This window comes from Lithobates pipiens, unplaced genomic scaffold (assembly GCF_037356315.1).
Source record: "Lithobates pipiens isolate NorthernLeopardFrog02 unplaced genomic scaffold, aLitPip1_a1.2 Scaffold_18, whole genome shotgun sequence".
Taxonomy (NCBI): Eukaryota; Metazoa; Chordata; class Amphibia; order Anura; family Ranidae; genus Lithobates; species Lithobates pipiens.
Genome location: NW_027507758.1, coordinates 604,455,242 through 604,478,655, shown reverse-complemented (window position 1 = coordinate 604,478,655; position 23,414 = coordinate 604,455,242). Strand labels below are relative to the sequence as shown.

The following is a 23,414-nucleotide window of genomic DNA, read 5'->3' as shown; positions in this document are numbered from 1 at the left end:
ACCGCAGCAGAACAGAGGACAGAAAGGTCATTTTGTCTTACCCATCCGATCCTTCAAAAAGCCCTAGATATTCGAATTTTGTCTAATCGCTATGGCAGAGGGTGAGTCTCTGCTAATAGCCGGTGCAAAATATAAAGGCAAGAAGGGGCAGCCATGCCCAGTGCCTCCTCTAGTGGTGTAAGATAAAATTATTAATGAGCACTCTAACTGTAGTGGAGGAGTATTAAAGTCTGAAACCATTTCACAAATCCCATCCTCAGCTCCTGCTGCACCTTCCACGCATATTCCTATTCAAAAAGTAAAGTCTGCGGCATTGTATCCAATAATCGGCTGTCATTGCTCTTGGTAAGAAGTCTGCCCATCTGTGACCTGCCTAATGAGGCATGGTAGATTTAACACCTTCTATTGCTCTCGCAGTAAACTGATCATTCAGTACATACTAAACGGCATTTCCTCTGTATAACAATTACTTAGTTGAATTGCTTTAATGCCTGCTTTTTATCCTAATTAGAATTAGCTTCTTGTTGTTTTTCTGGTCAATGTAAACAGCGGCAATTAACAAAAGGGGTCTGTCATCACATGTACAGGAGAAAGTCAATCAGTGCCGTGTGTACATTACACATGTCATCGGCTTGTCAGAGCTATGAGGTAATGTAATAAAACTGCTTTGTAGTCTGAGCTCTCGCTCACATGGCTCAGGAACTGCACTGGTCTTATATACGCAATGGAATTGCCAGTTTTGTTTCCTAGACCCGTATAAAACTGTCATTTATTATGAACCGATGGCATCTGTGTAGGACATTCTTTCTCAACTCCACATGGAGGAACCCTTGAAATGGCTTTTAGGTTTCAGGGAGCCAACTTACTTTATCCCATCTGCAAGTCCTGATACTATACTTTTTATTTATTCTTATGTTGCAACTTATAGTTCAAAGTAATGTGGCATACTTGGCATATATGGCATCTAGGGCTGCTCTATTCAACAAAATTATACTGGGCAAAAATAATGAAATTGAAAGAATAATAAAAATAATGGCCAGACAAAAAAAGACAGAAAATGTGTTGTCTCTTCTTGTTGGCGACCCATGAAGTGCCACTCTTATATCAGTGGTCAGTGAAATGCTTAAAGGCCCACTTTAGATTGGTGAGCAGTGGTATAATGGCCACATTACACTGGAGGTCATTGGGGTAACCCTCGGGGGGGAAGAGTGCTTCTTACATTAGTGATCAGTGGGAAGAATGTCCCTTACATTGGTCATCGGTGGGAAGAATGTCCCTTACATTGGTCATCGTGGGAAGAATGTTCCTTACATTGGTGATCAGTGGGAAGAATGTTCCTTACATTGGTCATCGTGGGAAGAATGTTCCTTACATTGGTCATCGTGGGAAGAATGTTCCTTACATTGGTGATCAGTGAGAAGAATGTTCCTTACATTGGTGGTCAGTGGGAAGAATGTCCCTTACATTGGTGATCAGTGGGAAGAATGCTCCTTACATTGGTGATCAGTGGGAAGAATGCTCCTTACATTGGTGATCAGTGGGAAGAATGTCCCTTACATTGGTGGTCAGTGGGAAGAATGTTCCTTACATTGGTGATCAGTGGGAAGAATGTCCCTTACATTGGTGGTCAGTGGGAAGAATGTTCCTTACATTGGTGATCAGTGGGAAGAATGTCCCTTACATTGGTGATCAGTGGGAAGAATGTTCCTTACATTGGTGATCAGTGGGAAGAATGCTCCTTACATTGGTGATCAGTGGGAAGAATGTCCCTTACATTGGTGATCAGTGGGAAGAATGTCCCTTACATTGGTGATCAGTGGGAAGAATGTCCCTTACATTGGTGATCAGTGGGAAGAATGCTCCTTACATTGGTGATCAGTGGGAAGAATGTCCCTTACATTGGTGATCAGTGGGAAGAATGTCCCTTACATTGGTGATCAGTGGGAAGAATGTTCCTTACATTGGTGATCAGTGGGAAGAATGTTCCTTACATTGGTGATCAGTGGGAAGAATGTCCCTTACATTGGTGATCAGTGGGAAGAATGCTCCTTACATTGGTGATCAGTGGGAAGAATGTCCCTTACATTGGTGATCAGTGGGAAGAATGTCCCTTACATTGGTGATCAGTGGGAAGAATGTCCCTTACATTGGTGATCAGTGGGAAGAATGTCCCTTACATTGGTGATCAGTGGGAAGAATGCTCCTTACATTGGTGATCGGAGGGAAGAATGCTCCTTACATTGGTGATCAGTGGGAAGAATGCTCCTTACATTGGTGATCAGTGGGAAGAATGTCCCTTACATTGGTGGTCAGTGGGAAGAATGTTCCTTACATTGGTGATCAGTGGGAAGAATGTTCCTTACATTGGTGGTCAGTGGGAAGAATGTTCCTTACATTGGTGATTAGTGGGAAGAATGTCCCTTACATTGGTGGTCAGTGGGAAGAATGCCCCTTACATTGGTGATCAGTGGGAAGAATGTTCCTTACATTGGTGATCAGTGAGAAGAATGCCCCTTACATTGGTGATCAGTGGGAAGAATGTTCCTTACATTGGTGATCAGTGAGAAGAATGCCCCTTACATTGGTGATCAGTGGGAAGAATGTCCCTTACATTGGTGATCAGTGGGAAGAATGTCCCTTACATTGGTGATCAGTGGGAAGAATGTTCCTTACATTGGTGATCAGTGGGAAGAATGCTCCTTACATTGGTGATCAGTGGGAAGAATGTCCCTTACATTGGTGATCAGTGGGAAGAATGTCCCTTACATTGGTGATCAGTGGGAAGAATGTCCCTTACATTGGTGATCAGTGGGAAGAATGTTCCTTACATTGGTGATCAGTGGGAAGAATGCTCCTTACATTGGTGATCAGTGGGAAGAATGTCCCTTACATTGGTGATCAGTGGGAAGAATGTCCCTTACATTGGTGATCAGTGGGAAGAATGTCCCTTACATTGGTGATCAGTGGGAAGAATGCTCCTTACATTGGTGATCAGTGGGAAGAATGTCCCTTACATTGGTGATCAGTGGGAAGAATGTCCCTTACATTGGTGATCAGTGGGAAGAATGTTCCTTACATTGGTGATCAGTGGGAAGAATGTTCCTTACATTGGTGATCAGTGGGAAGAATGTTCCTTACATTGGTGATCAGTGGGAAGAATGTCCCTTACATTGGTGATCAGTGGGAAGAATGTCCCTTACATTGGTGATCAGTGGGAAGAATGTCCCTTACATTGGTGATCAGTGGGAAGAATGTCCCTTACATTGGTGATCAGTGGGAAGAATGCTCCTTACATTGGTGATCGGAGGGAAGAATGTTCCTTACATACTGGTGATTAGTGGAAAGAATACCCCAATCAGATACTGCTGATTTCTCAAGGAATCCTTGGCAACCTCTGGAGGAATTATAAAAAAAACAAAAGGTAAACACTGCGCTGAGAAAATTAAATAATGGAAAGCTGCCAGCACCATAAAGTTCAATACTAAACTCAAATAGAATAAATTAAAATAAAGATCCAGCGCTTAATATATATATATAAAAAAAAAAGAAAGGATATTGGTGAAAAATTCTCAATAAATCAACACAGAGCAAAATATCACACTAAAGTGCTAAGGGTGACAGCTCACTCATCATAATAAAACCATTATTACAATTATAAACGTGCGCAACCAATAATAAAAGTAATGGTGAAAAATCTTTTACAGAGAAAACTAAAGCAGTTGTCCTATAGAAAAAATAAAATGAATTAAATTAACCATAAAAGTGACACATATATTAAAATTGCTAGACCAATCACCGAAGAGAAAAAAATATTTATTAAAAGTCCCAATTCCGTAAAAAAATAAATAAATAAAAATCCGTAAGGGGTGCTGCTCCAAAAGAAGTAATGGTGAAAAAACAGATCCCGCATCCAGGATAATTCATACCCAAGTGAGTATTGAGGCTTCTTACCGACTGCAGATGACCACCATAAAGGTAGTCTCACCAGGCACAGGGAAATTCAGGTCTCCCACAAAACCTATACCGGCTTCCGCAGCTGAAGCTGTGACTATAATACTCATAAAACAGAAACAGAAAATGCTCCCATGGTGTAGTATTTCTTAAAATTAATGTACCAAACGAATTGCACTTACAGAATATTCCATCCGTTAAAAGCGTAGTAACAATCGTATAACGATATTAAAGTTTGCAGTGTCTCCACAGGCTTCTTCCCGCCTACTATCTGTGTACTATCCAGTAAAAAAAAAATATATATATATATATATATATATATATATATATATATATATATATATATATATATATATATATATACATACATAATACATTTTTTTTTTTTTTTTTACATCAAGAACATTTAACGGTCAATACACCCCCTTCATTGGGGCTTGAAGTCTGGTGACCCAAATCACTGCCTTACTATTCATTTTGCATCTAGTGTCCAATATCTTTCTGAACTTGCCAGTATTCAAGCCCCGATGAAGGGAGTTTTGAGACCCTAAAACGTGGTTTTGAGCTTTTATGCAAAAATAAAGTCTTATTGGACTCATTCAAGTTTTGGCACACTAATACTTTAATTGCCATCGCCATTAATTTAGAGACCCTCTGGGATACCCTGGTTGATAGAAAGCTGGCCCTAAAATGGCTGGCCATGCGCTGTGCAGGGTTGAGCTGACCGCAATTCTTTTTTTTTTTTTTTTTTAACCTTTTGCAGGTAAATCCTTTTTAAATTTGTATTGCCAAAATAAAAAGGAGTTTGGCATGACCCGTTTTGTTTTACTTTTTATGTGATGGCAACATTTTATGTTTATTACATCTCGTGCAAGTTTTGAAAAAAATGACGTTGGTATGTTATACTTGGCGTTTACAGGAAGCTGAAGTGAAGATAATGGCCCATATTGATGTGTTCCCCTTTGAGTTATACATAATTAATGATGGTGTGTTTCAGTCATTCTCTGATCCGGTAATTCACCTTCCATTGTGTTGGTTTTGTTTCCAGACCTCAGGTGAGAAAGTCAGCAAACTGAGTCTGGTGGATTTAGCCGGAAGCGAGAGAGCCACGAAGACTGGCGCCGCCGGGGAGCGCCTGAAAGAAGGGAGCAATATAAACAAGTGAGTGGGTGACCTTCCAGCCTATGGCGTCTTCTAGGTGGAAAAGCAAATCAATTATATAATAAGTGCTGTGCAGAAACACTGCTGGTTCACTGCATACCGTGTGTTCTGTGTCTGAAGAGCGCTAATCTAACACTCCCTATTCACTGCATACCGTGTGTTCTGTGTCTGAAGAGCGCTAATCTAACACTCCCTATTCACTGCATACCTTGTGTTCTGTGTCTGAAGAGCGCTAATCTAACACTCCCTATTCACGGCATACCGTGTGTTCTGTGTCTGAAGAGCGCTAATCTAACACTCCCTATTCACTGCATACCGTGTGTTCTGTGTCTGAAGAGCGCTAATCTAACACTCCCTATTCACTGCATACCGTGTGTTCTGTGTCTGAAGAGCGCTAATCTAACACTCCCTATTCACTGCATACCGTGTGTTCTGTGTCTGAAGAGCGCTAATCTAACACTCCCTATTCACTGCATACCGTGTGTTCTGTGTCTGAAGAGCGCTAATCTAACACACCCCATTCACTGCATACCATGTGCTCTGTGTCTGAAGAGCGCTAATCTAACACTCCCTATTCACGCATTACTGTGTGTTCTGTGTCTGAAGAGCGCTAATCTAACACTCCCTATTCACTGCATACCGTGTGCTCTGTGTCTGAAGAGCGCTAATCTAACACTCCCTATTCACTGCATACCGCGTGCTCTGTGTCTGAAGAGCGCTAATCTAACACTCCCTATTCACGGCATACCGTGTGCTCTGTGTCTGAAGAGCGCTAATCTAACACTCCCTATTCACTGCATACCGTGTGCTCTGTGTCTGAAGAGCGCTCATCTAACACTCCCTATTCACTGCATACCGTGTGCTCTGTGTCTGAAGAGCGCTAATCTAACACTCCCTATTCACTGCATTCTGTGTGCTCTGTTTTAAGAGCGCTAATCTAACAATCTCTATTCACAGCATACTGTGTGCTCTGTGTCTGAAGAGCTCTGATCTAACACTCCCTATTCATCGCATGCTGTGTCTGAAGAGCGCTAATCTAACGCTGACTAGTCACCAGTGGCAGTGCCTCCTATAAGGGTGCACGGGCGCTTTGCCACCTCTCTTCTGCCACCCCCTCTAGCACCTGCATTGCATGAATCTATCTATGGCCGCCGCTGCCAACCCCTATTCAGGCGCTCGGCCCCATTTCGGGCGCCTGAATTATAGCGGGGGGGGGGGGGGCTTCCTTGAAGCACCTGATTAGAGCCATAGGCTCTAATATGCATTAAAAAAAGGTGACCTGTGAGCACCATGCAGGGCGCTCGCAGGTCACTCAGCTGTGTTAGAAAAGTGAATAAATATTTGCTTTCCTAACACTCCGCCAATCAGTCGCTCGTGTCTGTTACCTGTCACCTGATTGGCTGAAACTGCAGGCGTTATAATTGGACGCCAGACGTCCAATCATAGCAGAGGATGGGAGACGACATCGAGGAGCTGTCCCACTGAGATAGGTAAGTGCAGATGGTGGACCGACAGGGGGCGCACTGACAGCATTTGATATGACACAGTGGCTGTGTTTGATGGGGGCACAGTGTGGGGCAATTGATTGGGGCGGCAGTGTGGGGCAATTGATTGGGGCGGCAGTGTGGGGCAATTGATTGGGGCGGCAGTGTGGGGCAATTGATTGGGGCGGCAGTGTGGGGCAATTGATTGGGGCGGCAGTGTGGGGCAATTGATTGGGGCGGCAGTGTGGGGCAATTGATTGGGGCGGCAGTGTGGGGCAATTGATTGGGGCGGCAGTGTGGGGCAATTGATTGGGGCGGCAGTGTGGGGCAATTAATTGGGGCGGCAGTGTGGGGCAATTGATTGGGGCGGCAGTGTGGGGCAATTGATTGGGGCGGCAGTGTGGGGCAATTGATTGGGGCGGCAGTGTGGGGCAATTGATTGGGGCGGCAGTGTGGGGCAATTGATGGGGGCGGCAGTGTGGGGCAATTTGGGGGCACAGCGGCTGCTTTTGATGGGCACAGCGGCTGCTTTTGATGGGCACAGCGGCGCTGCAATTGATGGGGTTTTTTCAGAATTTTTCAGTTTGTGCCCCCCCCAAAGAAAATTTTGAGCACCAGCCACCGCTGCTATTCACTGCATGCTGTGTCTGAAGAGAGCTAATCTAATACTGCCTATTCAATGTATACTGTGTGCTCGGTGTGTGAAGAGTGCTAATCTAACACTGCCTATTCAGTAGACGCAAGCAATTCGATTTCGGTCTGAATGTAAATTCGGACGTATTTTTGGTTATTCGGAGATGCGGATGTATCCGAATCTCTGGATGCAATAGTAACAAATTTAATTTTAGTTTTCCAAATTTTCGGAACTATTCGGATTGGTTGAAAAATGATTGACTGATTCAAACTGTGTGAAGAAAAACTGGTTATTGAGGAGCGGGCTGGGAAGCCGGCCGCCGCGCCCTTCACAACCGATTACTCATCGGCTATCAGCGGGCTTCCCCACTGAGAGCTGAAATGGTAACAGAATAATGCCGGCAATAAGGATTCCCCTTAAAAATCCATACCAGACCCAAAGAGATTGTGGGGGACCCCATGTTGTTTTTCTGAATTTTCTTTTTCCAGCATTCTTTTGTTTAGATTTCAGCTCTGTGGGCAACCAGCTAACAGCTGATAAGTCATCGGTTGGTAAAGACACGTCAACCAGCTTCCCAGCCCTCTCCTTAAAAACCAGCTATTCTTCACACAGAATTCAAATCGGCCGATCATTTTTTCAATCGATCTAAATTCGAATCACTCCGAAAATTTGGAATTCGTTAGAAGCGTATTAAATGAATCCCGAAACGAATCAACTAAATTAAATTAGTAACATAACGAATCTAAACAAAACACATTTTTCTGTTCTGCACATGTCTACTAGTCAATGGATACCTACCGTGTGCTCTGTGTCTGAAGAGCGCTAATCTAACACTGCCTAGTTAGTGGAAGCTCTTTTAGATATTTAAGATAATCAACTTATTTTCATTAATATAGAGCTTTAAATAAAGTAAATGTGAACCTTAACAGTTAATGTCTCTTATTTGCTCAATTTTTAGTCTATTTATTAAATATCCCATTGAGAGCTTTGTTATATCTTTCCAATAATTGAAAAAAAAAAAATCTGACGTTTTCAGTCTACTGTTGACATGCTGGGATTCAGGCTAGTACAATAAAAAAAATAAAAAATAGTAAGACCTACAAAAATGTACAGTATATGGTACTCAGCATTGGTCTATATAAGTTTAAAAACGAGTTCAGTTATGCTTTAAATCCTGCTATAAAAATATCCTTTATTTTTTTGAATTCTTCTGAGATATTTATTTTATCAGATCCTTTATTCTATATCTAGGGTTCTAACTGTCTATTTGTGGCCAATAGAAACAAAGCTCACCCCTCAACTTGGTTGGTCTGTCAGCATAAGGGCACTCAAAATAGGCTCCTGTGATATATAGCTGTTTGAAGCCAAAACGCGTTAGTGGATCACTTGTTGTAAGCCATTTTTAATAAATCATATACTGAAATGTATTACCGTGAGCAGGACTTTTTTTTTTTTATAGGATTTTTTTTGGGGGTATAATGAATGCAACATGCAGTGGGGACAAAGTATTCAGACCCCCTTAAATTTTTCACTCTGTTATATTGCAGCCATTTGCTAAAATCATTTAAGTTCATTTTTTCCCCCTCATTTGCAGATTTATTAAAGAAAAACTGAAATATCACATGGTCCTAAGTCCAGACCCTTTGCTCAGTATTTAGTAGAAGCCTCCTTTTGATCTAATACAGTCATGAGTCTTTTTTGGGAAAGATGCAACAAGTTTTTCACACCTGGATTTGGGGATCCTCTGCCATTCCTCCTTGCAGATCCTCTCCAGTTCTGTCAGGTTGGATGGTAAACGTTGGTGGACGGCCATTTTTAGATCTCTCCAGAGATGCTCAATTGGGTGTAAGTCGGGGCTCTGGCTGGGCCATTCAAGAACAGTCACAGAGTTGTTGTGAAGCCGCTCCTCTGTTATTTTAGCTGTGTGCTTAGTGTCATTGTCTTGTTGGAAGGTAAACCTTCGGCCCAGTCTGAGGTCCTGAGCACTCTGGAGAAGGTTTTTATCCAGGATATCCCTATACTTGGCCACATTCATCTTTCCCTCGATTGCAACCAGTTGTCCTGTCCCTGCAGCTGAAAAACACCCCCACAGCATGATGCTGCCACCACCATGCTTCACTGTTGGGATTGTATTGGACAGGTGATGAGCAGTGCCTGGTTTTCTCCACACATACCGCTTAGAATTAAGGACAAAAAGTTCTATCTTGGTCTCGTCAGACCAGAGAATCTTATTTCTCAACATCTTGGGGTCTTTCAGGTGTTTTTTTTAAGCAAACTCCATGCGGGCTTTCATGTGTCTTTCACTGAGCAGAGGCTTCCGTTGGGCAACTCTGCCATAAAGCCCCGACTGGTGGAGGGCTGCAGTGATGGTGACCTTCTACAACTTTCTCCTGACTGCATCTCTGGAGCTCAGCCACAGTGATCTTTGGGTTTTTCTTTACCTCTCTCACCAAGGCTCTTCTCCCCCCGATAGCTCAGTTTGGCCAGACGGCCAGCTCTAGGAAGGGTTCTGGTCATCCCAAATGTCTTACATTTAAGGATTATGGAGACCACTGTGCTCTTAGAAACCTTAAGTGCAGCAGACATTTTTTGTAACCTTGGCCAGATCTGTGCCTTGCCACAATTCTGTCTCTGAGCTCTTCAGGCAGTTCCTTTGACCTCATGATTCTCATTTGCTCTGACATGCACTGTGAGCTGTAAGGTCTTCTATAGACAGGTGTGTGGCTTTCCTAATCAAGTCCAATCAGTATAATCAAACACAGCTGGACTCAAATGAAGGTGTAGAACCATCTCAAGGATGATCAGAACAAATGGACAGCACCTGAGTTAAATATGAGTGCCACAGCAAAGGGTCTGAATACTTAGGACCATGTGATATTTCAGTTTTTCTTTTTTAATAAATCTGCAAAAATTTCAACACATTTTCTATCATTATGGGGTGCTGTGTGTATATTAATGAGGAAAAAAATTAACTTAAATGATTTTAGCAAATGGCTGCAATATAAGAGTGAAAAATTTAAGGGGGTCTGAATACTTTCCGTCCCCACTGTATATTACTATTTGCATGTCTACCCTATCAGAGTCTATAAAATGTACCCCTTATTTGATATTCAATCAGCTCAATCATTTTAAAATTGTTTATTTTTCTTTCCCAACAGATCCCTCACCACCCTGGGCCTGGTTATCTCTGCCCTGGCAGACCAAGGAGCTGGGAAGAATAAGAATAAGTTTGTTCCGTATCGGGACTCTGTGTTGACATGGTTGCTGAAAGTAAGTATGATCCTGTTTTGTTGTCGTGATCATCTTTCACATTATCTAAAAACATTGGGCTAACTTTAGGCCGGGTTCACACCGCTGCGATGCGGGAACGCCGCGAATCCGCGGCGTTTCCCGCATCGCACAACTCCCGCCGGCAGTTCACACTGCCCTATGCGGACGGCTGGGAGTGTCAATGATATGTTAATGACACCCCCAGATCCGTCCGCATATCGCAGTGCGATCTGCCGACTCGCACAGGAATCGGATCGCATGGTGTGAACCCCCATGCGATCCGATTCTGTTGCGGACCAAAAAAAGGGTCCCGTGCGAGTTTGCTGCGGGAGCGATGCGAATTCAGCCATACTATCTGTATGGCTGAACTCGCATCGCTACGGAGATCGGATGTGATTTGCGGTGCGAATCACATCCGGATCTCCCCCCCGCAGCAGTGTGAACCCAGCCTTAAGGTTTTTTTTTTTTTTTTTTTTTTTTTTTTAATTCATGAAAGTGTAAAAAAAACAAAAAAAAAATTTTTTTTCTTATTTTTCTTTTTACATTGTCACTTTAAAAAGAAAAAAATAATTCTGATCACTTTTCTTGCTGTCACAAGAAATGTAAACATACCATAAGGGTGGGGTAGTAAAATAGAAGGATAAAGGAGTAAAGTATAGAGAAATGTCTGCTAATTTTTTTTAACGTGGTTTTTTTTTTTTTATATTACTGTTTATTTTTTTTATTTTTTTTAATACATGTGATACCTGCTGTAAATTCGAAGAAAATGAATAAAGATTATATAAATTAAAAAACATACCTTGTGACAGTAGTAGGGGGTGACAGGTACTCTTTATGCAAGGATCGGGGGTGGGACTAAATTGCCCCATATCCCTCCTTTGCACTTAAAAGTATTTAGATCGCCAAAAAAACTGCGATTCTGAATATTGTCGTTTTTTTTATTCTACTTTAATTTTTTTGATCGCCACCATTGACAGTCGAGTAAACCGGAAGTGACGTTGTAACGACGCTTCCAGGATTTTACATCGGAGACCCCATCAGAGCCGAATCCGGCTTTGTTCGGGTCCCGGCCTAGCCGGCGGATGTGCCAGCTGGTGGCTTGGGTCTCTGGGTGGGACAGGAGACCCGGGAAGATTGGCAGGAGGGAAGAAGACCCCTCCCGCTCTTTTTAGAATAACAGCCGAGCGGCTTTTAGCCACATTCAGTTGTCATCACTAAAGAGCCAACCGCCCGCTCTAAAAAAAAAAAAAAAAAAAAAAAAAAAAAAAAAAAAGTACCGGGGTTATGCCTGCAGCTGCATCATCCCGGTATAACCCCTTCAAGCCTGAACACCAATTTTTTTGTACGGTCACGGTGAATGGGTTATGTTTTGTTTTGCGCTAAAGCCCGTATAGGGTGCAACCATCCAAGGTTGTTCCTTGATCTTGAAGGTCATTGGTAAGTTCAGCAACCCAGACTTGCAAGTGTCAATCAAGGTTTGGTTAATGAGTGGCAATTCCAATTTTCCTTTCGGATAAGTTTGGCAAGCCTGATTTGATTATTGACATCTGGTTTTATGTTTGGAGTTTTTGTTTCAGTGTGATTTGGTTTTATATTCAGATTTTTTGTTCCAGTGTTTTTTTTTTGTTTTTTTTTGTTTTGTTTTTTGTTTTTTAGTTTAATATTCAAATGTTTGTTCCAGCATGTCCTCCAATGTTCATTTGTTCTTCTACCACTGTAGGACAGTCTTGGCGGGAACAGTAAAACTGCCATGGTGGCCACGGTCAGCCCTGCTGCTGATAACTACGATGAGACTCTTTCCACTCTTCGCTATGCCGACAGGGCCAAGAACATAGTCAACCACGCCGTGGTCAACGAGGACCCCAACGCCCGAATCATCCGAGAGCTGCGAGAAGAGGTGGAGAAGCTGCGAGAGCAGCTGACGCAGGCTGAGGTGAGCCCCTTCTCAACCCTTTCAAGGAATTTTTATATCCACATACAGTGGGTATTAAAAAGTTTACACACCCCGGTTAAAATGTCAAGTTTCTGTGATGTAAAAAAATGAGCCAAAGATATATCCTTTGAGAACTTTTTCCACCTTTTTAATGTGATCTATAAACTGAACAACAAACTGAAATCTTTTAGGTGGAGGGAAGTGAAAAAAATAAATATGGCTGCATAAGTGTGCAAACTTTTACACTAATACTTGGCAATATTTGCCCACTCTTCTTTGCAAAAGCACTCCAAATCTGTCAGATTGCGAGGGCATCTCCTGTGCACAGCCCCCTTCAGATCATCCCACAGATTTTCAATGGGATTCAGGTCTGGGCTTTGCCTGGGCCATTCCAAAACTTTAATCTTCTTCTGGTGAAGCCATTCCTTTGTTGATTTGGATGTATGTTTTGGGTCGTTGTCATGCTGAAAGATGACGTTCTTCTTCATGTTCAGCTTTCTAGCAGAAGCCTGAAGGTTTTGTGCCAATATTGACTGGTATTTGGAACTGTTTAGAATTCCCTCTACCTTGACTAAGGCTCCTGTTCCAGCTGAAGAAAAACAGCCCCAAAGCACGATGTTACCGCCATCATGCTTCACAGTGGGTAGGGTGTTCTTTTGGTGATGTGCAGTGTTTATTTGCGCCAAACATATCTTTTGGAATTATGGCCATAAAGTTCAACCTTGGTTTCATTAGACCATAACACATATCACATGCTTTTGGGAGACTTCAGATGTGTTTTTGCAAAATTTAGCCAGGCTTGGATGTTTTTCTTAAGAAATGGCTTACGTCTTGCTACTCTACCCCATAGTCCAGACATATGAAGAATGCAGGAGATTGTCGTCACGTGTACCATACAGCCAGTACTTGCCAGATATTCCTGCAGCTCCGTTAATGCCGCTGTAGGCCTCTTGGCAGCCTCTCTGACCACTTTTCTTCTCATCTTTTCTTCTCATCCTTTCTTCAATTTTGAGGGACATCCAGTTCCTGGTAATGTCACTGTTGTGCCATATTTTCTCTACTTGATGATGACTGTCTTCACTGTGTTCCATGGTATATCTATACCTTGGAAAATCTGTTGCACCCTTCTCCTGACTGATACCTTTTAACAATGAGATCCTTCTGATGCTTTGGAAGTTCTCCCCGGACCATGGCTTTTGCTGTAGGATGCGACTAAGAAAATGTCAGGAAAGACCTACTAGAACAGCTGAACTTTATTTGGTGTTAATCAGAGGCACTTTAAATGATAGGTGTGTACTGACTCCTATTTAACATAAGTTTGAGGCTGGATTCATATATGAGCCACATGCAGCTCACAGCAGGGGTCCGGTTCACCATTTTAGAGCCTATTTCAGCCTGAATTTTGGGCTGAATTTTGTCCTGAAACAGACCAAAAGAGACACAGCATTTTTCTGCAAAGCGCGCCGGACCTGCTGTGGAGATATGCGAATCGGCTCCATAGAGAGCCGGTCAAAATCTCCTGCTATTGCAAATTGGATGCAGCAAGCCCGCATCCAATTCGCAATGGTGTGAACCCGGCCTCAATGTGATTGCTTAATTCTGAACACAGCTACATCCCCAGTTATAAGAGGGTGTGCACACTTATGCAACTACGTTATTTTTATTTTTTTATTTTTACTTCCCCCCCCCCCCTCCCCACCTTAGTGTTGGTCCACACAAGGGCAACCCGACTCACAGCGCGACTTAAATGCGATTTGGAGGTGACTTCATCGCGACTTTGAAAGACCTACAACGTGATTTCAATCGCCTCCAGGACAGGCGACTTTCCCTATGGCCAATCAGAGCTAATCAGCTCTTGTGACATAATTGTTCCTGTTCTCTTCCTGGGTAAATTTATTTTCTTTTTCCTGTAAAGTCACTTCACTATAGATGAGGATCCGACTTGGAGGCGACTTAGATTGAATTCTATGGGTAGAAGTCGCCGTTGAAATAGTACAGGAACCTTTTCTGAAGTCGGAGCGACTTCAGTAGTGTGCATTAAGACGCCTCTCATTAACTATAATGTAGTTCCTAATGTCAAGCGACTTGGGGCGACTTGAGGGCTGACAAGTCAGATCCCAAGTCGTCGTAGTTTGAACCGACACTTAGTTTGTTTTAACTGAGTTGTACAGTTTATAGGTCACATTCAAGGTGGAAAAAGTTCTGAAATGATTTATCGTTGTCTCGTTTTTTTTTTTACATCACAGAACCCTGACATTTTAACAGGGGTGTGTAGACTTTTTTTATATCCACTGTAGCTCCTCCCCAAAGCCAGCCCACTGACTACATCAGGACTGGAGGGCTCTTGAGAGGAGTACTGAGTCATGTGCTGTGATGTTTTCAGGAAGTTATGTACAGCACTCTGCTGGCCCCTCCCACCAGTATACATGTGCAATTAGTTTTATTTCCAAATTCATTTTTTTAACAAATTTTGACAAATTCATTCCGAATTTTTCAATTTCTGAAATTTCGGAAATTGGAAAATTCTAATTCGGAAGTTCGAAAATTGGAAATTTCTGCTGTTCAGAAATTGAAAATTTGAAAATCCAAAAATAAGAATGAAAATCTGAAAATTCAAAAAATCGAAAATCCGAATTAAAGCGGTTGTATACTGTGTTTTTTTTAATTTTTTTATTTTTTTTACTTTTACCTACAGGTAAGCTTATAATAAGGCTTAAAAAAAAATCTCCTAAACCTGTATGGTTTAGGAGATATTCCCCTCGCAATGCGCCGCTGACTGCTACAGCGCATGCACACAGGGGATTTTCGGCTGAAAACCCGGCAGACGCTGGACTTTGACGGAAAGTAATCTCCCACACACATGTGCGGGAGTGACGATATCGTGGCTCCGACCACTCACAGCGTCGGAGCCGCGATACCCGGAAGACATGCCGAGGGAACATTTCAGCTCCCTCAGCGTGGATCATTGGAGATATCGGGGCCTCGTTCTAAGGTAAGTATTTCATGAGCTAGTATGCCATGCATACTAGCTCATTATGCCTTTTCCCTTGCAGGTCAGAAAAAAATAAAAATTTCTGCGTGTTTACTACCGCTATAACTAACTAATAATGACTATTAAATTATAGGTATTGGAATTTCCTTTCAAATTTGGCTGTTAGTGAACGGAACAAAGACGAATTTATCTGAAGTTACGAATTATCTGAAATAACGAATGCCGCATCTAAAAGAATGAAACGTAACAATCTAATAATAATAAAACCTTTTTATTATTAATTTGTTCCATTTGTTTAGCATTTGTTATTTCGGATAATTTGTAACTTCAGATACATTTTGTATTAGTTACTAACAGCTAAATTTGAAAGGAAATTCCAATACCTATAATTTAATAGTTATTAGTTATTACGAATTTTACTGATTTTCTTTCTTGTTTTTTTTTTTTTAATTTTCGGTTTTTCAATTTTTTGCATTTTCGAATTTCTGAAAAAAGCAAAAAAACTAATGAAACTAAAACAAAACATTTTTTTTGTCATTGCACATGTCTACTCACCAGATATGATCTGCTTGCATTGCAGAGAGAACCACAGAAACCACAGTCCACAAAGAAATTTAATGAAAACCTTTTTTTATTTTATTTTTAATTTTTTTTGTGTCATTACCACGTTGATGCGCGGGAGGGAGAGGGAGAAACAAGGGAAAGCAAAATCTAAGCAGAATAAACTTCAGCTCTCTTGAGTCAGGTATTTCAGACATTAGACAAAGTGTGTCGACTTCTACCCCTAGTGGATTTCTCATGGAATCAGGAATATTTTTCAGATATATTTTTATTGCGGATGCCTTGACTGCCACTGGTAGGCCCAGTTCACATGGCTTGATTACATTTTAAAGGGGCTGTAAACCCTCCCGGTTTTTCATCTTAATGCATTCTATGCATCAAGGCGACAAACCTATTGTAGTGAACCACCCCCCCCAGTTTTACTCACCTGAGTCCGTTTGGTTCCACGCTGGCGACATGCACACCCTCTCTGGCCGGTGTCTCAGCTCTTGATTAGACAAGCTGTCAATCAAATCCAATAACGCGGGTGCCCAGGGGAGAGGGGAGGGTTGGGGGGCGGTGCCGAGTCCTGCTGTCTATGGACGCAGCAGCAGGACATGGGAGTTCGCCCGCACGGGTGCCTCAAAGGAGAGCGCTTCTAAGATGGGTCACTCGTTGAGGGCAGGAGCCAGGTGTGCCTCTGAGGGATCCCAGAAGAGGAGGATTGGGACCACTCTGTGCAAAACCAACTGCACAGAGGAGGTAAGTGTAACATGTTAATTTAAAAGAAAGAAAGAAAAAAAAAGGAACCTTTTTTAGTGTTGTTTTTTTAACCTGTACACACAGTCTTGTTCCTTAACCACTTGCCGACCGCCTCACGCCGATGTACGTCATCAGAATGGCACGGGCAGGCATAAGCACATATATGTACGTCCTTTGCCTCCCGCGGGTCGGGGGCCCGATCGGGCCCCCGCCCGGTGCCTGCGGCGGTCGGTTTTCGTTCGGGAGCGATCCCGGACGAGGGGACGGCCATTCATTCATGGCCACCCCCTCGCGATCGCTCCCGACGAATGGAAATCCCCGGTGACATCACTTCCTCTCCTGTAATGTAAACACAGGAGAGGAAGTGATGTATTCTCTCCTCCGTGTCGGTATTTTTCGTTCCGACACGGAGGAGAGCGGATCAGTGAGTTGCACCAACACATCCCACACACAGTAGAACATGCCAGGCACACTCACACCCCCCCTTTACCCCCCGATCACCCCCCCAATTACCCCTGCCCCCCAGTCACAGTGACACCAATGTCATTTTTTTTTTTTTTTTTTTTTTTTTTGCATTGGTGTCATTTGTGACTGTAATAACTGTTAGGGCAGTTAGGGTTAGCCCCCTTTAGTTCTAATGTACCCCCCTAACCCCCCCAATAAAGGTTTAACCCCGTGATCACCCCCCGTCGCCAGTGTCACTAAGGCTGGGTTCACATTGCAGCGGTTTATGAGAACGAATGTGATTCGCACCGCACTGCAGTGCAAATCACATCCGATCTCTGTGCGATTCGAGTTCAGCCATTCGCCGCACCCGCCGCACCCGCCACACCCGCCGCACCCGCCGCAAATTCGCACGGGACCCTTTTTTTGGCCCGCAGCAGAATCGGATCGCATGGGTGTTCACACCATGCGATCCGAGTTTGCAGATCGCACTGCGATATGCGAACTGATCTGGGGGTGTCAGTAACATTTCACTGACACTCCCAGCAGTTCGCATAGGGCAGTGTGAACTGCCGCCGGGAGGCATGCGATGCGGGAACCCGCCGCGGATTCGCGGCGTTTCCGCATCGCTCCAGTGTGAACCCAGCCTAATAAGCGATCATTTTTCTGATCGCCGTATTAGTGTCACAGGTGACGCTAGTTAGGCAGGTAGGTATTTAGGTTCGCCGCAGCTTTTTATAGCGCTAGGGACCCCCATATACTACCGCATAAAGCCCCCTGATTGCCCCCTAGTTAACCCTTTCACCAGTGATCACCATATAACTGTTACAGGTGACGCTGGTTGGTTAGTTATTTTTTTATAGTTTCAGGGCACCCGCCATTTATTACCTAATAAAGGTTTAACCCCCTGATCACCCGGCAGGTGTCATTTGTGACTAATAACTGTTAGGGCAGTTAGGGTTAGCCCCCTTTAGTTCTAAGGTACCCCCCTAACCCCCCCAATAAAGGTTTAACCCCGTGATCACCCCCCGTCGCCAGTGTCACTAAGGCTGGGTTCACATTGCAGCGGTTTATGAGAACGGATGTGATTCGCACCGCACTGCAGTGCAAATCACATCCGATCTCTGTGCGATTCGAGTTCAGCTATACAGATAGTATGGCTGAATTCGTGTCGCACCCGCCGCAAACTCGCACGGGACCCTTTTTTTGGTCCGCAGCAGAATCGGATCGCATGGGTGTTCACACCATGCGATCCAAGTTTGCAGATCGCACTGCGATATGCGAACTGATCTGGGGGTGTCATTAACATTTCACTGACACTCCCAGCAGTTCGCATAGGGCAGTGTGAACTGCCGCCGGGAGGCATGCGATGCGGGAACCCGCCGCGCATTCGTGGCGTTCCCGCATCGCTCCAGTGTGAACCCAGCCTAATAAGCGATCGTTTTTCTGATCGCTGTATTAGTGTCACAGGTGACGCTAGTTAGGCAGGTAGGTATTTAGGTTCGCCGCAGCTTTTTATAGCGCCAGGGACCCCCATATACTACCGCATAAAGCCCCCTGATTGCCCCCTAGTTAACCCTTTCACCAGTGATCACCATATAACTGTTACAGGTGACGCTGGTTGGTTAGTTATTTTTTTATAGTTTCAGGGCACCCGCCATTTATTACCTAGTCTCACTAGTGTACCCCTAAATTTAGGGGTGTCTACTTTCTAAAATGGGGTCATTTGGGGGGGGGGGGTTTGTGCCATCTTGGCATTTTATGGCCTTCAAAACTGTAACGCCCTTAGAAAGCCTGAAGGCGGTGCTTGGTTTTTGGGGCCCCGTACGCGGCTAGGCTCCCAAAAAGTCCCACATATGTGGTATCCCCGTACTCAGGAGAAGCAGCAGAATTTATTTTGGGGTGTCATTTCACATATGCCCATGGCATGCGTGAGCAATATATCATTTAGTGACAACTTTGTGAAAAAAAAAAAAAGTTTGTAATTTTCCCGCAACTTGTGGCAAAATATAAAATATTCCATGGACTCAACATGCCTCTCAGCAAATAGCTTGGGGTGTCTACTTTCTAAAATGGGGTCATTTGTGGGGGTTTTGTGCCATCTTGGCATTTTATGGCCTTCAAAACTGTAATAGGTAGTGAGAAGTGAACTCAAAAAATTACGCCCTTAGAAAGCCTGAAGGCGGTGCTTGGTTTTCGGGGCCCCGTACGCGGCTAGGCTCCCAAAAAGTCCCACATATGTGGTATCCCCGTACTCAGGAGAAGCAGCAGAATTTATTTTGGGGTGTCATTTCACATATGCCCATGGCATGCATGAGCAATATATCATTTAGTGACAACTTTGTGAAAAAAAAAAAAAAAAAAAAAAAGTTTGTAATTTTCCCGCAACTTGTGGCAAAATATAAAATATTCCATGGACTCAACATGCCTCTCAGCAAATAGCTTGGGGTGTCTACTTTCTAAAATGGGGTCATTTGTGGGGGTTTTGTGCCATCTTGGCATTTTATGGCCTTCAAAACTGTAATAGGTAGTGAGGCGTGAAATCAAAAATTGACGCCCTTAGAAAGCCTGAAGGCGGTGCTTGGTTTTCGGGGCCCCGTACGCGGCTAGGCTCCCAAAAAGTCCCACATATGTGGTATCCCCGTACTCAGGAGAAGCAGCAGAATTTATTTTGGGGTGTCATTTCACATACGCCCATAGCATGTGTGAGCAATATATCATTTAGTGACAACTTTGTGTAAAAAAAAAAAAAAATTTTTTTTTTGTCATTATTCAATCGCTTGAGGCAAAAAAATAAAATATTCAATGGGCTCAACATGCCTCTTATCAATTTCCTTAGGGGGTCTACTTTCCAAAATGGGGTCATTTGGGGGGGTTTTGTACTGCCCTGTCATTTTAGCACCTCAAGAAATGAGATAGGCAGTCGTAAACTAAAAGCTGCGTAAATTCCAGAAAACGTACCTTAGTTTGTAGATGTGACAACTTTTGCGCAAACCAATAAATATACAATTATTGACTTTTTTTTTACCAAAGACATGTGGCTGAATACATTTTGTCCTAAATGTATGACTAAAATTGAGTTTATTGGATTTTTCTAATAACAAAAAGTAGAAAATATCATTTTTTTTCAAAATTTGCGGTCTTTTTACGTTTATATCGCAAAAAATAAAAATCGCAGAGGCAATCAAATACCATCAAAAGAAAGCTCTATTTGTGGGAAGAAAAGGACGCAAATTTTGTTTGGGTACAACATTGCATGACCGCGCAATTACCAGTTAAAGCAGCGCAGTGCCAAAGTGTAAAAAGACCTCTGGTCATTTACCAGCAAAATGGTCCGGTCTGAAAGTGGTTAAGCCATAACTTGCCAATTCAGAAACATTTACAATGCTCTAAAGAAGTGTTGTGTTTTTTTTTTTTTTAATTGGTGTTCTGTCCCCTAGGGAATACAGTGGAACCTTGGATTACGAGCATAATCCACTCCAGGAGAATGCTTGCAATCCAAAGCACTCGCGTTTCAAAGCCAGTTTCTCCATAGAAGTCAATGGGAAATGAAGAAAATTAATTCCACATTGACTCCTATTGCATGCAATACCGCATGTGGCCAGAGGTGGGGGTGCCGGAGAGCCTCAGGAACGGACTATTTCCGAATGGCTCAGAACGTTCCGAGTGTCACTGGCGCCCCCCGCACCTCTGGCCAAATGCAGTACTGCACAGCCCATCAGATTGAATTCTGCTCGTTTTGCGAGACAAAACTCGCAAAGCGAGTCCGAATAAAAAAAAAATGAGGTGGCAACCCTAGTGCCAATTCATAAACGTCACTGGCTAAAGAAAGGGCCCCTGGTCCGCTGTTGATAGGCCTACTATGGCATGTAAGTGGTTGAAGTGACTCTTCATTTCCACTTATAGAACGAAGGAAAAGGTTAATTTAATCACCTCCTGCCGCCATTCCCAGCAGCCTATCATTGCCTAATCTCGATCGCTTGCCGCTCTATTCAACCACTTGGCATGAAGTGGCATATTCAGCACTTCTAGGTATGGGTAAGCAGCGTCACTCCCTCAATCATGTCAAAGCATTAAGTGCGTCATGATTGGTCCGTGCAGTCACATGGGGTCAGGTAGAAACCCATTGCCCTGTGTGAGCTCCAATAGTTTGGAACTTACACGGTGCTTTCTTTCACCTTGTTAGGAGGAGGGGATGAGGGACCCCTCTACTCTGACCTTCTACTTCCATTTGATGAGACTGAATTTAGCACAGCTGGCCTTTGGGAAGATTCAGCAGTGACTGATATTGCTAAAATGCTACCGCGATCACTTCTGTATTCATCGTTTTCACCTAATGTTTACCCTTCCAGACCAGTGTAAGCGAACATCTACAGGCAGAGATTATAAAATCGCAGCATTAAAAAAAATAGGAATATATCGCTGTGCTATATATCCCTCCAAAAATTCATCCTCAGGCCTACTTTACATTTGCGTTGATTAGTGACACACATTAAAAAAGCCTACTGCTTTAACGTGCATTTTTGATGCTTTGGTGATTCTTTTTTGAAGAGTTAATGAAACTTGGCAAAGGCCCTGTATGTGTTGGTTTTCTATTTGTCCTGAAGGGGAAGTGATGACATATGGGTGTGATGATGAGGAAGTCGGCAGGTTTGAGGTGTGGTTTAGGTATTGGTGTGGTATCTGGTGTTTTTTTTTCTGTTTTTTATTTTCGTGGCTCAGTAGTCCCTCTGCTTAGTGTTTTTCGGGCTTATTTGTAGCCCAGCTCAGTAGCTCCCCCGGCCACGAGGGTTCCCCTGGCTCGGTAGAGCCCCCGCTCGAGGGTTCCCCTGGCTCGGTAGAGCCCCCGCTCGAGGGTTCCCCTGGCTCGGTAGAGCCCCCGCTCGAGGGTTCCCCTGGCTCGGTAGAGCCCCCGCTCGAGGGTTCCCCTGGCTCGGTAGAGCCCCCGCTCGAGGGTTCCCCTGGCTCGGTAGAGCCCCCGCTCGAGGGTTCCCCTGGCTCGGTAGAGCCCCCGCTCGAGGGTTCCCCTGGCTCGGTAGAGCCCCCGCTCGAGGGTTCCCCTGGCTCGGTAGAGCCCCCGCTCGAGGGTTCCCCTGGCTCGGTAGAGCCCCCGCTCGAGGGTTCCCCTGGCTCGGTAGAGCCCCCGCTCGAGGGTTCCCCCGGCTCGGTAGACCCCTCTGCCTCGTGGGTTCCCCCGGCTCGGTAGACCCCTCTGCCTCGTGGGTTCCCCCGGCTCGGTAGACCCCTCTGCCTCGTGGGTTCCCCCGGCTCGGTAGACCCCTCTGCCTCGTGGGTTCCCCCGGCTCGGTAGACCCCTCTGCCTCGTGGGTTCCCCCGGCTCGGTAGACCCCTCTGCCTCGTGGGTTCCCCCGGCTCGGTAGACCCCTCTGCCTCGTGGGTTCCCCCGGCTCGGTAGACCCCTCTGCCTCGTGGGTTCCCCCGGCTCGGTAGACCCCTCTGCCTCGTGGGTTCCCCCGGCTCGGTAGACCCCTCTGCCTCGTGGGTTCCCCCGGCTCGGTAGACCCCTCTGCCTCGTGGGTTCCCCCGGCTCGGTAGACCCCTCTGGCTCGTGGGTTCCCCCGGCTCGGTAGACCCCTCTGCCTCGTGGGTTCCCCCGGCTCGGTAGACCCCTCTGCCTCGTGGGTTCCCCCGGCTCGGTAGACCCCTCTGCCTCGTGGGTTCCCCCGGCTCGGTAGACCCCTCTGCCTCGTGGGTTCCCCCGGCTCGGTAGACCCCTCTGCCTCGTGGGTTCCCCCGGCTCGGTAGACCCCTCTGCCTCGTGGGTTCCCCCGGCTCGGTAGACCCCTCTGCCTCGTGGGTTCCCCCGGCTCGGTAGACCCCTCCGCCTCGTGGGTTCCCCCGGCTCGGTAGACCCCTCCGCCTCGTGGGTTCCCCCGGCTCGGTAGACCCCTCCGCCTCGTGGGTTCCCCCGGCTCGGTAGACCCCTCCGCCTCGTGGGTTCCCCCGGCTCGGTAGACCCCTCCGCCTCGTGGGTTCCCCCGGCTCGGTAGACCCCTCCGCCTCGTGGGTTCCCCCGGCTCGGTAGACCCCTCCGCCTCGTGGGTTCCCCCGGCTCGGTAGACCCCTCCGCCTCGTGGGTTCCCCCGGCTCGGTAGACCCCTCCGCCTCGAGGGTTCCCCCGGCTCGGTAGACCTCCCGCTCGAGGGTTCCCCCGGCTCGGTAGACCTCCCGCTCGAGGGTTCCCCCGGCTCGGTAGACACCCGCGCTCGAGTGTCCCCCCCG

General features: G+C 45.1%; 1 protein-coding gene across 1 annotated transcript in view; it reads left to right on the top strand.

Annotated features, from left to right (window-relative positions):
- Nucleotides 1-23,414, top strand: part of KIF13B (kinesin family member 13B) — a gene marked incomplete in the record, with an annotated part of 350,254 nt that overhangs the window by 137,232 nt on the left and 189,608 nt on the right. Inside the window, 3 exon segments of the mRNA XM_077489267.1 lie at nt 5,000-5,112; nt 10,389-10,500; nt 12,221-12,433. Of these exon segments, the coding sequence (XP_077345393.1) occupies nt 5,000-5,112; nt 10,389-10,500; nt 12,221-12,433 (438 nt within the window).